Below are 15,776 nucleotides of genomic sequence, written 5' to 3' on the forward strand. Positions count from 1 at the left end.
CCTCCCTTCAACCCCTCCAGCCCTCCCTATTTACAAAGATTTTGTTCCTATTTTTCCATTTTCTCATATTAATCCCATGGAATGGGATTATTTTATTTGAGCCACTTGAAAATACACAAGAACAAGTTGTCATAACTCAGTGGAGTTGCAAAGGGAATGATAGGGATTAAATTTGATTTTGTGCTTATTATTTCTATTCTTTGTTTTGGTTTCCACCTGCAAATGAGCTCTATGATTTCCATAGGAAGGAAGTAATTCAGAGAAAACATTCATACCAACTTCAGTTTTTCATATTTTGTCTGTACTTCTCTGTGAACATGTAATTTTAGTAATAATCTAACTCCACCCAGTCAACACACTGAATCAAATTCTATACTGCTTAATATGTTTTACATTCTATTAAAAATTACAGTAATATTGAGAGAATTATTTTTCACAGGGTAAATGAGTAAACAGTGATGGTGAGCCTTTTAAAGACAAAGTGCCTAAACTGCAACCCAAAACCCACTTATTTATCGCAAAGTGCCAGCACTGCCCCTGTGTGCACTGTCATCTGATGCTCAGCTGTTGGGCCAACTTGACTCGAATGCCGACAGAGAGGGCTCTGTGTGCTCACTGCGGCACACATGCCATAAGTTCACCACCACTGGTGTAAAACATTTTCATTCTAAGCATAGGAAACAAAATAGCTGCTCAGTTTGGTATAAAAGTTACTCTAGGGCTGGGGATTTAGCTCAGTGGTTGTTGCCACCTGCCTCACAAGCACAAGGTCCCTAGTTTGATCCCGAGTACCAAAAAAAATTATTCTGAGTTTTTTATATAATTACAAAAAGCTACAACTCAACTGTTTCTGTTTTCATTATTTTGATGTTACTAACCTTCTTACCAGTCCTCCTTATCTTTAATGACGCTAAATTAAGATTTGAGTTGACTTCTTCAGTTAAAAAACATTTGTTTGGAATAGAGAGTCTACCATATTCCACGGTTCTTCATAACAATGGGCAATAGCAGTCAGAAAAATTTGTTATGTAAGCAGCAGCCCAGTGAGAAGTGTTGCAGTTTTCTAGATATCAATTAGGAAGTGTAGGTCTCATCCTCAGTGTCTACTTTCCCCTGAGTCCTAGTGCTATTGGCTGCAGCATGAGAGCATGAGAAAAGGAAGAGTAGATACATAGAAAGAAAATCACATTGAAACCTGTGTTTAAAAAGTCTAGTCTCATTATTAAAGAAAACTGGAGTTGAGGTTGGAGGTATAGCTCAGTGGTAGAACATTTGCCTAGCATACACAAGATCCTGGGTTCAATCCCCCACATCCACCCCACCCCACCCCCCACCTCCCCACCAGAAAAAGGAAAGAAAGAAAATTGGAGTTAAAAGATGAAATTGTTGCTTTCCTATAAATGTAGTGGGCATTTATAGTAGTGATATAAACTGTTTTCATCCAGTAGACTCTAGCTCTGTGTTTTTCTCCCTAGTTCACCACAGAAGATTTCTCTTCCCCCAGCAAAGCCTGAGGCACCATCTCTTCATCCTGTTTAGCCAGTGGGCAGGCCCCTTCAGCATTATGTTTACTCCTCTGGACCGGTACAGTGACAGGAATCATCAGATTACAAGATACCAGTATTGTGCTTTAAAGGTAGGTGATGTTTTCCGCACTGAATGCCAGTTGTCAGCTCAATGGTCTCTTTCCTTAAACCAGCAACCATGCCTTAAAAATAATATCAACAGCTGGAGGTATAACTCAGGAAAAGAGCACTTGCTTAGCATGCACGAAACCCTGGGTTTGCTCCCCAGCAATGCCCCCCCAAAATAAGAGATTTTAATAAGTAATATGATATAATAAAATAATAAATTCATGTACAAAAAAGTCAAATGGATAGTAACACACATATTAATACATAAATTGTCTTAAAATTTCTAAATATACTCATTTAAACACAGATTGTTAGATATGTATAAAAGATGTAAATATTTGAGTTGGGCTCACACTTTTAAAGTGCTACAGTTTTTCATCCAGAGAGCCAACTCCTTATTTGCTCCTTAAGTAGCTGTCTTGCCAACTGTCTTCCAACCCCCACAAAAAAATCACCTCAGATTCAAAATTGACCAAGAGCTATGTCTTAATCTCTTTTTTCATTGCTGAGACAAAATACTCAACACCCAAAGTTAAAAGAGGAAAAGTTTATTAAGCTCACCATTTGTAGAGGTGTCAGTCCATAATCGGCTAGCTCCAGGGCAGGGTGGCACGGCAGAGGGCTATCACAGAGGAGAAACAGCTCATGGCGGGCAGAAGGTAGCAAAACAAGCAAGGGACAGCCACAGCTCTTTCTATCCCTTATATCTTACCCAGGCTACTTAGGGTGGGTAGCGCTCACAGCCTTAATCCTAGTGCCCTTGATCCTACCTAGCACTGCACCATGAATCAATCCTAGAGTCACACACTCTAGATCCAACCACCTCTGAAAAAGCCCCACCTATGTCTGCATGAGGCTTTGGAGGACATCTAAACACAAGCCATAACAGGCTATATGCACTTGTTTGTCTCCTCCTATCATAGAAGAGTACTAGGTATAAATTTCCATACTGTGAGGACTGTTCTCAGTTTTCAGAAGCCTGTACCCTACATCCTAATGTCCTTTAGAAAAGTAACTATATATCAGCTCTGACATGTGCACCATTGGTTACTGATTCAGGTTGACTTTCAGCTCCTTGAGGTCTATTTAAATAATGGTCTGACAGTCCATTGGACCTGCCAAGTACAAATTAGCCAAGATGTCTCATCTTCACATCCTCCTCAACCCCCTTGAAGATTCTAAAATTTAAATTCTTCATTTACTTTACCTTTAAGGACCATCATTTCTGTTTTTTCACATTTTGTCAATTCAACACGTTAGTCAAATATTTGTCAAAAAATTTAAGAAATTAGATTTATCTTATAAGCAGAATTCACTTGAAATCATTAAAAAAAGTAAAAATTATGAAATGGACATTTTAAGTACTCATTCATCATAAAAACTTGTTATATTAAAAAATTACAAGTCCAAAAAGCTAAATTTATAGGCTTTCAATTTTTGTTTAAACAGATTTTGAATCTGGTATTTCTTATTAAGTCTTCTAAGGAATGCTTTAAAATCTTGGAAGAATAACTGCCTTGTAAAGGGCAATCATCATCTATAAATTTGATAGTTATGCTCTGTAAAGCTAGTTGGATACATTTTTCCAGATTTCATTACCATGTTTTGTTGTGTCTTTATTATCAGGCAATGTCAGCAGTATTGTGTTGCGGCCCTGTTTTTGACAATGTGGGTCTTTCCCCTGATGGCTACCTATATAAGTGGCTCGACAACATTCTGGCTTGTCAAGATTTACGAGTAAGTAGTAGACAAAAATATAGTGCTTGTGTCTTTGGGATTCTGCCTTGGTTGAGTTACTAAAATGTGTAAGCATTGCTCAAAACACAGTCTCTTCCCATATCAGACACACAAGTACAGATTTATGTGTTACTCACTTGGGTAAAGTATGTTAGTCCCCTATGGTAAAGTGACTAAAACCACAGTAACATTTACCAAAATTGACAGAAATTGGATTATAAATCAAGTCTTAAAACAATTTAGATAGTTGAAATGATACAGGCTCTGATCTGTATTCAAGGTAGCATTAAGCTGGTAATAAAAAGTAAAAAGATAAGTTAAAATATACTTCCAGGTAACTAGTGAGTCAAAGAATAAGTAACGCTGGACACCAGAAAATATTTTTCTGCGAATAATAATAAGACAGACTGTAAGTAAAGCCTTGCTTAGAATAAAATTTATAAATTTAAATGCATCTGGTAGAAAGAAAAGAAGGTCAGTAGTGACCTAAGCATTTGACACATGATCCAGTCACCTCCCCAGGAGACTCTTAATCCAGTCAAGTTGGCAATTAAGATTCACAGGCACAGCTTAGTTCATTTGTGCAGCTTTAGCAAAATGGCATAAACTGAGTAGGTTATCAACAGAAATTTATTTCTCACAATTCTGGAGACTGAGAAGTTCAAGATTAATGTGCTGGGAGATTTGGTGTCTGGGGAGAGCTCACTTCCTGGTTCATAGATGGCCATCTTTTGCTGTGTCCTCATCTGGCAGAACTGACAATGGATTTCTCTAGGTTCCAATTTAGAAGGCATTAATCATACTCGTGAGGGCTTCTCATGGCCTCTTTACCTCCCAAATGATTCATCTCCAAGTACCATCACATTCTATGTTAGGATTTAACATATGCATTTGGAGAGGGCACAGTCCATACCATCAGGGAAATGTAAATAAAAGCCACAGAAGATACAAATTATAAGATACATAAAACTCCATTTGTATATAATTTTAAAATAGCCCTAATTAGTGGTGTAGAAATCAGGATACTAGTTGCCTCTGGGAAGAAGATAGAGCCCCGTGATGTATTCTAATACCACAGGATAAAGTTTCTTAAGCACAGCAAAACTTGCTGATTTTCTTTCAGGTCAAACTAACTAATGCTACTTTTTAATGAAATATTATTTTCAATTCCTTCACAAGAGAATCATGAACTTTTATCTGCTGCATATTACATAAAGTGGTGGGGGAAGAGGAACTAGGTTAAAGAAGCTTGACCATCTATTTAGAATATCACTTCCTTTTGGATGAAACCCAGTAAGTAAACAAAGAAGCCGGAACTGTTCTTTTCCACCTAGTTGCAACTGGCAAGAAGAATGGACAAGTTCAGGAAAAAGTGGAGAAATGTTTCTTTCTAAAAGGAATGTAAACTCCAGGCACCAGGCTTCTCTGTGAGGAATATCACCCAGTATTCGACAGTAGCTACTGGGAATCTTCTGTCATGTATCCTATTACTTGTATCCAGTGTGATTTTTTTTTTCATATGAAAGCCTCTGATTATGAAGTCTATTGAAACTATATTTCTTTTTAAAACTATTTTTCAATTGACATACAAAATAGTATGGATTTATCATGGACACCATAATGTTCTTAAGAATATATACATTGGGGCCAAGGATTTAGCTCAGTGATTTCGCCACCTGCTGTGCAAGCACAAGGACCCAAGTTCGATCCCCAGTACCAAAAAAAAAAAAAAAAGAATATATACATTGTAAAGTGGTTAAATCTAACAAATGCATTACTTCATAGAATTACCATTTTTGAGGTGGAAACACTTAATACTCAGTCTCTTAAGCATTTTTAAGCATACAATATATCATCATTAACTATAGTTCCCATAAAATAGATCTCTTGAACTTATTCCTCCTAAGAGACTACTACTTTTTGAAAGACTGGTAGCTAAGCATCTCACAGTATATTTTACAATCAAGCCTTAAAACCATATTCCCTCTGACTTTTTTCTTAAAAGACTTCATATATATATATATATATATATATATATATATATATATATGAATGATACCCATTTTTATATTTTCTTTTTTAACTATCCATATTTTTCAGAAAAAAAATATTAACAATAAAGCCTTTACTACTTTTTCAGAGTTAAAAAATCAAGAAATGGTATACCCTACAAAACAGATTTACATAGTCAAATTTAGTTTACACATGTTAATTTTCATTTGGAACATTGCGCATTGATGAGCAATGTGTGTTGTAAACATTATACAAAGTGACTACCATAGTCTTTACTTTCATTGTACCCAATTTATGTTGGCTAAGCTTAATTTGTGTTTTTCTCTAGAACATTCTCTCATTAAGTATGAATACTTGATTTGCTCTGGTATTCAGGTTCATCAACTCGGCTGTGAAGTTGTTGTCTTGCTGTTGGAACTTAATCCTGACCAAATAAACCTTTTCAATTGGGCCATTGACCGTTGCTACACAGGTTCCTACCAACTTGCATCTGGCTGCTTCAAAGCCATAGCAACTGTATGTGGAAGCAGGTATGAATTTTTCTAATTAATGGTCAGTGGCAAGTATAATTAAAATTGCTCTTCATTGATGTGAATGAGTGAGAGCTAAATGTTTTCCAATTATCTGAGCTGTGTAAATCCAATGAGAGTATAAAATAGTCTCTATAACCCATAGAGATGAAATGCTCCCTCTAAATTTGCAGTTCTATTGATTCTTCTCATTTGACCAGGGGAGTGATTTGTTGTTCATAGTACCTTTCTTTTGAATTGCCCAGAAATTCACAGTGAGCTATGAGAGTGGAATTTTTAAAATGATAAAGAAGATACATTAAAACAATTAAAGGAATGTCTAGAAATGTTTGCAACAGGTATGACCTGTTCCAGCTATCTCGTTAGCCAAATCAAACCCAAGAAGCCTTTCACATATTTGAGTCCCCTTTGTCTGAAACCAGAAATGTGGCACCCGAGACTCCAGAGATTACACTTTGGTGGAGGGATGCTGAATATAGAACCCAGGACCCCATGCATGCTAGGCACACATTTCTACCCCTGAGTCCTACCCCCAGCCCCAAGATTGTACTTTAATCTTTTAAAATGACAGCCCTTGTCCTGTAGTCATTTAGTGAAGCTGTTTATCCTCTCAATTTGTCAATTAAAATAACTGCATAGCTAAGATGAAAGGGTTAAAAAAGATTGCCCAGATCCCATAAACTAATCCCCAGGAATACCTTATATATTAGGAAATTTGAGAGAATGTAGCTCGTTTATTTTTAAAACAACTCAGAATGTCAGTTTTTCTTTTTAATTAAATGTTGTGTTTTAAGTTTTAAGTAGCTACCTTGAGCTACTGCATCAAGGGAATAAAAGTGAGCTAATTTTAAATTCCAGCCTACTGTGAGTCTAAATAAATATGTTGGAAGACATCTACTTTCAATAAACTTAAAATGAGCAAGCTATTTAAAGAGATGTTTCTCTTTAAAACTTTTTATCTTTCTTTTGTACAGATAGTAGGTAACTTTTCATGTCTAAAGCTTACATTATCCATAATCTTAGTAATGGAATTCTTATCATACACTTTAATCTCCATAAAAGTCTTAGCAGTTGACAATAACCTAAACTGATTTTCTATCAGGTTTTATTTTTCTATATAAGCTTTACTAAAAATTATGTATATCTGTAAGACATTACCAAAATAACATTGTTGGGGAAATCTTCTCCAGAGTGTTTTTATTTTATTTTCAAGTAATTCAGCATTCTAAAAGTAACATTTTGTTTATATGAATCTTTGATTTTTTAAAAAAAATATGTATTTAGCATCCATGACTTGGACCTCTGTGTTTGACACAAATAAAAGTAATAAATGTTACCCTTCTCTTCTACAAAGGAACTTGGTGTGAATTGCCGCATCCTAATGTATTTCATTGCATGCCATCTCATAAAATAGCACATGGGCCAGGGATTTAGCTCAGTGATTCTGCTGCCTGCCTCGCAAGCACAAGGTCCTGAGTTCGATCCCCGGGACCAAAAAAAAAAATAGCACACTGCATTTCTCTGACTAAATATAAGTATTTTTCCTTAGGGAAAACAAATAAATGCTAAACAAATTTAGCAGTATAGTCTCAAGTTCCATGATATTTCTAATAACAAAAATATTACTAGTCTAGTCATAAAACCCTCCATATTCCAAGACGTTTTAATGTATCATCCAAAAGTCTTTTGGTCTCTAAGACCGTTTTCAACACAAAGTTCAGAATTTAAAGTTTCAGCTGGTAGCTAAATTTGCTTTCTCCATAAATTCTAAGCCTATGTAGTCTAGAAAGGCTTCTAGATTGGCTTAAGAAATTTTTGCTTAATGTTTTCATTACTTTTTTTCCAAAAGCAATTCTAGTGTTTTCAGATTTTGCTTTTTCTCTAAGTTTGCTTATAATAAGTGACAAAATGTCTTATCTTATGAAATATGTTCCTGAAAAGTCTGTATGGGTACCGAACCACATTTTAAATTTATCATTATCTGTATAGTAACATCTACATATCATTTCTAAAGCAGAGTCCCTCTTGCCAAATAATTACCTCCTCCTTTTCCAGTGGGAAATATATGCTGGATTTATTTTTAGAGGAATATGACAGTTTATAGCAGATTTGCTTATTAAGGACCATTTTTAATTGACTTTAAAATAACTGAAAAATTGGATTTTTTAAAATGATCATGTCAATTTCATTTACCTGCTTTGAGTTTTAGAAGAAGGATAGTCTATATAGTTAATCAGTCCCTCTATTCATTAGCTGTGATAATGAGAAAACAATGTTTCTCTACATCCTTCCTTTTGGTTTCCTTCCCTTATCTATGTGTGTCTACTGTGAACTTACTGATCTCCACTCAGAACGATATGACTGTGTTGAGCCTCTCATGAGACTGGAAAAGGACCAGGAGACATGAGGGCAAAAATGATGGCAGAACTGGCAATATTAATGTTAAAGAATGTTTTATAAAATACATTTAAATATGTGGTTAAAAGCTATTAAATGCAAATCTTCAGCAGAAAAGAAAATAGCCTACCTGTCAGGCAGCTTCTGCATGTACTTATCAGCCTTCCCCTCAACTGAAAGTGAGATCAATGTGGAACAGATAAGGAAATTGTGAACAAAACTAAAAGGCTTTCCAAGGTTGTAAGTCAAGGTACATTGTAAGGACAGGCTATTTCCAGTCATTAGCTTAGCTCCCCAGAATTCTCTATTAAAATACTTGAAAATTCAACTGTTTTTATTTTTACCTTCCAACATAATCTTAAAATATTTCAATAGATGTTCTAGAATCATATGTTGGATCAAAGTTTTCATTTCTTTGTTTTTTTGAGACAGAGTCATATGGTAGTTGAGGCTGGTCTTGAACTTGCAGTCTTCCTGGCGAGTCCTCCCACCAAGTCCTCCCAAGTGCCTGGATTACAGGCATGCACCACTATACCTGGCTAAAAGTTTTGATTTCAAAAAAATTTTGTTGGGTTTCTTCTTTCAGGGGTATATTTTTTCATTGTTTTTGTTTTGCCTTAATTTCCACAATCTTTCCTAATTTAAATGGAGTCTAGAAAACTTGAATTCTCAAAAGTAAGTAGCCATTTCTTAAGGGAATAACATCCTTCTATCAACAAGGAGGCCAGGGATTTAGCTCAGTGGTTCCGCCACCTGCCTTGCAAGTGCAAGATCCTGAGTTCGATCCCCAGTACAAAAAAAAAAAAATCACTATAGTGAAGATTTGTCTTCTTCAGAGTCTAAAACGAGGAAGACAAGCAAAGTTTATGATTCCTGACTCCAAACTGTACACCCTAATGAGTGGTGAATTGCTTCATTTGGCTGTAACCAGCTGGAGCATTGCAGAACCCAGAGTTTGGAAAATTAAGCTCTGGAAGCAGACTTACTGCTAGGTTGAAATCATCCCTCTGCCTCTAAACAGGCTCTGAGCTCTGGACCAAGTTACTACAAATACTTATTCATAAATGGGATTAATAGTAGACTAAGGATTAAGTAATATCTGTCTCTCTATCTAAGGCCTTAAACATGGAAAGTACCCTATAAGCTTAATATTCAATAGTTGTTTCCAGGGAAACTATGAAGTAATCTACTCTATCAACTAGGAAAATCTGATTCTCTACAGAAAACCTCAAAGTCTTCTCCAGCCTTGTCATTTAGTTCTTATAAGCTAGAGCTAGTGGGAATTTCCCAAGTTTTTCAAAATCTCTTCTTTCTATATAGTTTCATATCTTGTTTAATGTCTGCATCAAATCTTCCTTTCATATTTATCATTGGTTTTTATTCTGTAGGCTCACAGCTGTGTTTCTTTTTTACTCTTTTATTGCCAATGTTCAGTAGTTAATACTGAACGTAAAAGATTCCAGCTCTAAACATATTTTAAATATCTAGGTGTAGAAGTTTTTGTTTTTTGTATTTTTACTTTTATCCGTACATGTTTGCAGTATGTAATGATTATATTCATCCTGAGGAGTTGGTACATGTACATAACACATCTTAATTCTGTTTACTTCCCCTCCCCTTTGATGTTTTATTTGTGGTCTTATGCTCACTTGAAATTTTCCTTTCTTCTCTAGGTTTCTTGCATTTTCCGTATCTATGCTATTCCTTTCAGTGCTGTTCCATACAAATTCCACAGCTCAGTTTTAAGCAACTTATTGAGTGCCCTAATTACATACATGGTCCAGTCCATGGACCTGCATTAGACGGAGACTTTGTCTACTCCCTTTCTTCCTCTAAAGAACCAATAATCCAGCAATATTTTCCAGTGTTCCTCTATATAAACATACATGTATTAAGTCCTGGTCTCAAAAGAGAGCACTAGGTGAGATATTTCTGCTACTGTTTGGCTTGGGGGGAATTTTGTTTTCAGTTCCATATTCAGAAAGGTTGTCTTCAGATACTGCAATTTGTAAGAATTCCAAATTGGACTGGCTATGCAGGACACTATTGTGGTCAGGCTAAGGATTGAAAATGCTGTGGATAGAAGCTTGAATTCTTTGGAATTAGACATATTTAAGAGTGTAAGCTGGGTGTGGTAGCACATGTGTGTAATCCCAGCACTTGGTAGGCTGAGGCAGGAGGATTCCCATGAGTTTGAGGCCAACCAGGCCTACATGGTAAGTTCAAGACCAGCCTGGACTACATAGTGAGACCCTGTCTCAAAAAAAAAAAAAAAAAAAGAGTGTATACTCCACTACTTCTGTATAAACTCAGACAAGTACTTCTCCAGCGCTCTTAAGTTTTTCATGAAGATTAAATAACAAATCTAGATGAAGGCCTTGGCTGAGTACCTGGAACCAAGAACATCGTAACATAAATGTCACCTATTGTTCACCATTATTCTTGCCTCCACCATCACTACTATTGTCTGCAGGGATTCTCCAGCTGGCCAGCAGATGCACCCACCTTATCTTGTGATCATTTAAAAATAAAAGTGGATGGGGATGTAGCTCAGAGGCAGAATATGTGCAAAGCATTGACAAGGCCCCAGGATCAGGCAGATGTTGAGCCACTGAGCTACATTCCTGGCCCTGTGGCCCGAGGTTCAATCTCAGCAGCAGAAAAATAAAAATAACAGTTTTAGAAAATGATCCTTTATTTTAATTTATAAATGAGAGAAATATATTGCTCAAATTTCTGGAGGTTGGAAGTCTAAGGTTAAGGCACTGGCAGACTGAGTATCTACTGAGGGCCTGTTCCCCATGGGCTACCTTCTGTGTCCTCTCGTGGCAGCACCCTCACCTCTTTTTTTTTTAATTTAAAAAATGTTATTAGTCCATGTTTGTTATACATAATGATTACATTCATTGTGGGGAATTGGTACATGTACATAACACATCTTAATTATTTATACTCCCCCGTCCTGCAAAAGTGTTCATTTTGGAGTGCAAATAGGTAGAGCTATTTTGGAGGGAAATTCAGCAATATCTACCAGAATTTTAAATGTGCCATTTGATCCTCCAGGACCTCTTCTAGGAATATTTTTCAGAGAAATATTTGCAACTTGGTGTTTGTGGTACTTTCAAAATGGCCTAATTGTCTATGCATATCAGAGGTTAAATTCCCTGAGAAATAGATTCTGAGAGGGACAGTCTGTTTTGAGCATAGAAAATTTATTAAGGATACCCTTTGGGTCCATGTCTATGAGAAAATGAAAGAAGTAGAGAGTAACAAAGATGATAACCCCAGATTAGAGTTTGCCACATGCTACTAGGAAGCAGCATGACTTTGACCTAGGCACATCTCTTTGGATAAAGGCAATTTTTTGAAGGGTCTCAGCTCAGGAACATCAACTGCCAGCACTTTAGTTGAAAGATCAAATGCCTCATTTCTGAAGAGAACACCACAGCATCTACCTCACTGTTGTTTAAGATCCATCCATACCAGGGAATCTGAGCTGCTTTTAAGAAAAAAATGGGTCTCAAAAGCACCGAGGAGCAGAGCACCCCCCTCCCCCGGCACCAAGGAGGTGAACCTCTAGGGCCACTGTACTACCCTCCACGGTGCCGAGGAGTAGAACCCCCCTCCCAGTGCTAAGGAGGTGAGCCTCTCGGGCCGCCGAACCACCACCCCTGAGCACCGAGGAGCAGAGCCCACCCCCAGCGCCAAGAAGGTAAGCAGTGTGGATGCCAGCACCCCCACCCCCGAACCTGTGGGTTTACTAAGCCACTACCCGGATCCACACTGCAGAGTTGCAGGGGTCATAAAGGAAACTGTTCTGAGCTTGAGAAGATAGAGCAGAACTGAACAACAGAAAGAAGGCCTCTCTGAGGCTCCTTGATGAAAATTAAAGCCCACCAGAAAAGTGAAGAAAATCCCTGCAATAAAGGCACACCAGACTACCTTAGTTGGGGGAGCAGCAGGGTGGACCAGAGCAGCGCACCTGCAAGCAGATCCCAACCAGGTCTCCACCCCAACCACAGAGGCTGGAGGACACTGGCCCAAGCCAAGGGCCCATCTGGAAAAGAGCTGTACAGGCACACAAGCAACAGTCAGAGGTCCACCCCAATACCATCAGTGCACAAGACCCTAGCCAGAAGTGTGCTCACACAACAGGAACTGGGGAGCACAGCCCCCAGCCAAAGGCCCTCCCAAACAACAGCTACATAAAGGCCCTAGCCAGAGGCACACCTAGATACCATCCCAAGAGTGCACAGGCCCCAACCAGAAGCCCACACAGACAACAGGTAAGCTCAGGGATTCAGAAGGTCACCTTTCTGAACGCAGGAATTAGTGTACTGGTGAGCAGTAGCCAAAAGGCTCTTGGGTGGCTTGCTGAGAAATGAAGACTACTGGATGAGCAAAAAGTTGCCTCAACAAAGGCACAGCAGGCTGCATCTATTGAAATGAGAAGACACATAAACAAGTCCTAAAACCAGACTTCCAGATCACCTACAGCAACCCCAAAGGGAAATGAGATGGAACAATCTGATACTCAACCACCTGCACTCCCTGAACTGGCAACAAAAGAGGATCTGGAAAAAATGAAATCAGAAATAATTTCTCAGATAACAGCAGATTGTGCCCATAGTGAAAGACATGGTTAATAAATCTAGAGAGGATACAGATAAAAAAAATAGAAGAGCTAAGGAACATGATGGAATCCCAACATAGAAAACAAATGGAATCCATAAAACAGATGCAAACAAATTTCCAGGAGGATAAAAACTCCACTGAAAGTTTACACAGCAGAATGAGCCAATGTGAGAACAGAATTTCAGATAATGACGATAAGATTGCAAGCAGTGACTAGGAAAAGAAAAATTTCTTTAAAATAATAAGGGACCACAAGAAATCAATCCAGCAGCTGCTAGATGGTGCAAAGAAGAATAACATAAGACTGATTGGAGGGAATGAAGAAATAGGAGAGAAAGATAACATAAAAAAAGAACTGTTCACAGAAGTAATGGTGGAAAACTTCCCAAGCAGGGGAAAAGAACTTGACATACAGAGAAGGGAGGCATATAGGACTCCAAATAGCCTCGATCAAAAAATAATCTACACATAGGCATATAATAGCTAAGATTCCAGAAACCCAACAGAAGAACAAAATTCTACAAGCAGTTACCGAAAAGAAACAAATCACATACAAAGGAAAGCCCATCAGAATCACAGCAGACTTCTCAACACAAACCTTCAAGGCAAGAAGAGCTTGGAGTGACATATTCCAAGCCCTAAAGGAAAACAGCCTCCAACCCAGATTGATGTACCCTGCAAAACTATCTTTCAAAATGGATGGAGAAATAAGATACTTTCATACAAAGAGCACCTTAGGAACTTCATGAATATCAAATTAGCACTCCAAAAAATTTTAGACAGTATCCTAGGTTGAGGATCACAACCCAAAGAAGCCCAGCAGAATGAGTCCATCAGCCATGACAAGAAATTAAATGTAAAGGGGGAGAATCCAACAAAAAGAAAAAGTCATGACAACGATAAGTCAATATGTATCAGTTATAACCATCAATGTTAATGGTGTCAGTTCACCAATCAAAAGAAATAGACTGGCAGAATGGGTCAAGAAGCAAGATCCAACAATATGCTGCATGCAAGAAATACACATAATTCAAAAAGAAACTCAGCCTGCAAGTTAAATGGGGGAAAACAATATTCCATGGGACATGAACTCGAAAAAAAGCAGGAGTATCTATCCTCTTTGCAGATCAAGTAGATTTCAAACCAAAATCTGAAACTCTTCTGGTCCCAAGAATTTCAGATAAAGGAGAGTCAACCTGTATGTACAAATCTATTGTGAACATGTGTTTTCATTTCTCTTAAGTAAAAATTTAAGAACAGAACTGCTCATTCTTAACAGTAATACAAGAAATTTCTATATTGTTTTCCAAAATGGTTTTATCATTTTACATTCACATTAGCAGTATTAGAAAGTTCTAACTGGTTCACACCTAAGCTGACATTTGTTCTTTTAAAACTTTTAATTTAATCTCCCTAATGAGTTTATAATACAATCTTGTTATTGTACTGATGAGTATTTTTCTGATTCTAGTGTTGCACACCTTTCCTTGTGGTGTACTGGCTATTTGTCATCTTCTTGTATCTACCTTTTTTTTTTTTTGGTACCGGGGCTCAAACTTGGGACCTTGCACTTGCAAGGCAGGTGCCAGAACCACTGAGCTAACTCCCCAGCTCTACCATGAACAGCTGTAGAATTTAGTCCAATACTTTTTCTGCAACTACTGTTAGGATCATATGGCTTTTTCCTTTCCTCTGTTAAAATGATGACTTATGGGGGTGGATCTTCCAAGGCTGAACCAACACTGCCATCCCTATAATAAAACCACTTTCTACATACTGTCAGATCTGACTTCTAATAGTTTGTTTTGTTAAACAAATTTTTACCTATGTTCATTATCTTTATCCCATTTTACTATTAGCACAATGTTGATTTCCTAAAATGAGGGGAGAAGTATTCCTTCTTTTTTCTGCTGTAAATGTTTGATATAATTTATCAGTTAAAATGTATATGAGCCTGTTGTTGTCATATAGGTAGGTTTTCAAGGTAGGAATATACTTTCTTTTATAGGTGCTATTCAAATTTTATATTTCTTCCAGAGTTAGTTTCATTAGTTTTCCAAGGTACTTCATAGAATTTGTCAAATGTATTTCAAAAAAGATTTTTGTAATATGCTTTCTATACCATTTTAAACTCCGTAAAATCTGTGGTAATGTCTGCTAACTCTTGATATTGTCATTTAAAAATGTATAATTGATATTGTGTAATAGGAAGAAAAGGTCTAAAGGAGTAGGGGAAGTGGTAGAGGTAGGGGAAAGGAAAGAAGGGAAAAGAAAACATATGAGAAAAGGAAAAAATGGAAACAAAGCCTTTGTAAATAGGGCCAGGGTGGAGGTGGTGAAGGGAGAGCAGGAGAATGGGGGAAAAAATAAGAACCAAGATACATCATGTAAAGGTAGAAGATCCCAATGATGAATGTAACTGTATTTCATACCTAAAATGTACCAATAACCTTAATGACAAAAAAAAGAGAACAAAATGACCCTCATAGTCCAGTGAAATAGCAAATAACGGAACATATCCAGCCAGTATAATCACATAATATATTTACAATCCTGTGTATTGGGAGAGGGACATTTAGATGCTAGTGTATATATGAACACTTAGAAAACACAAATTGTTAATGGTAGTTGCCTCTATTGTAAACAACAGTTAGGAACAACAGGAGAAAGAAACGAAATGGATTATTGCTACATTTTATTCTATTCACTTACTTAAAGCCATCATCAGTTTGTCAACCATGTGAGTAAACCATCTTGACAGGGAGTCCTTCAGCCCTGTGTGTTGCTTGAATCTTTTAGAAGAAAAATGCATTCCTGTATCAGAGCACAT

At 37.2% G+C, this 15,776-nt stretch overlaps 1 protein-coding gene across 9 annotated transcripts in view; it reads left to right on the forward strand.

Moving 5' to 3' along the window:
- The window catches only part of Fry (FRY microtubule binding protein), a 475,943-nt gene that overhangs the window by 351,908 nt on the left and 108,259 nt on the right, over nucleotides 1-15,776 (forward strand). For all 9 annotated transcript variants that reach the window (XM_087199565.1, XM_087199561.1, XM_087199560.1 and 6 more), the window contains 3 exons: nucleotides 1,476-1,636; nucleotides 3,261-3,371; nucleotides 5,760-5,914. In XM_087199565.1, coding sequence (XP_087055691.1) covers nucleotides 1,476-1,636; nucleotides 3,261-3,371; nucleotides 5,760-5,914 — 427 coding nt within the window. The remainder of the gene's footprint in view (nucleotides 1-1,475; nucleotides 1,637-3,260; nucleotides 3,372-5,759; nucleotides 5,915-15,776) is intronic.

This window comes from Heterocephalus glaber, unplaced genomic scaffold (assembly GCF_053883595.1).
Source record: "Heterocephalus glaber isolate CG9 unplaced genomic scaffold, H.glaber_assembly_v1.0 deba00001720, whole genome shotgun sequence".
In the NCBI taxonomy this organism is placed as follows: domain Eukaryota; kingdom Metazoa; phylum Chordata; class Mammalia; order Rodentia; family Bathyergidae; genus Heterocephalus; species Heterocephalus glaber.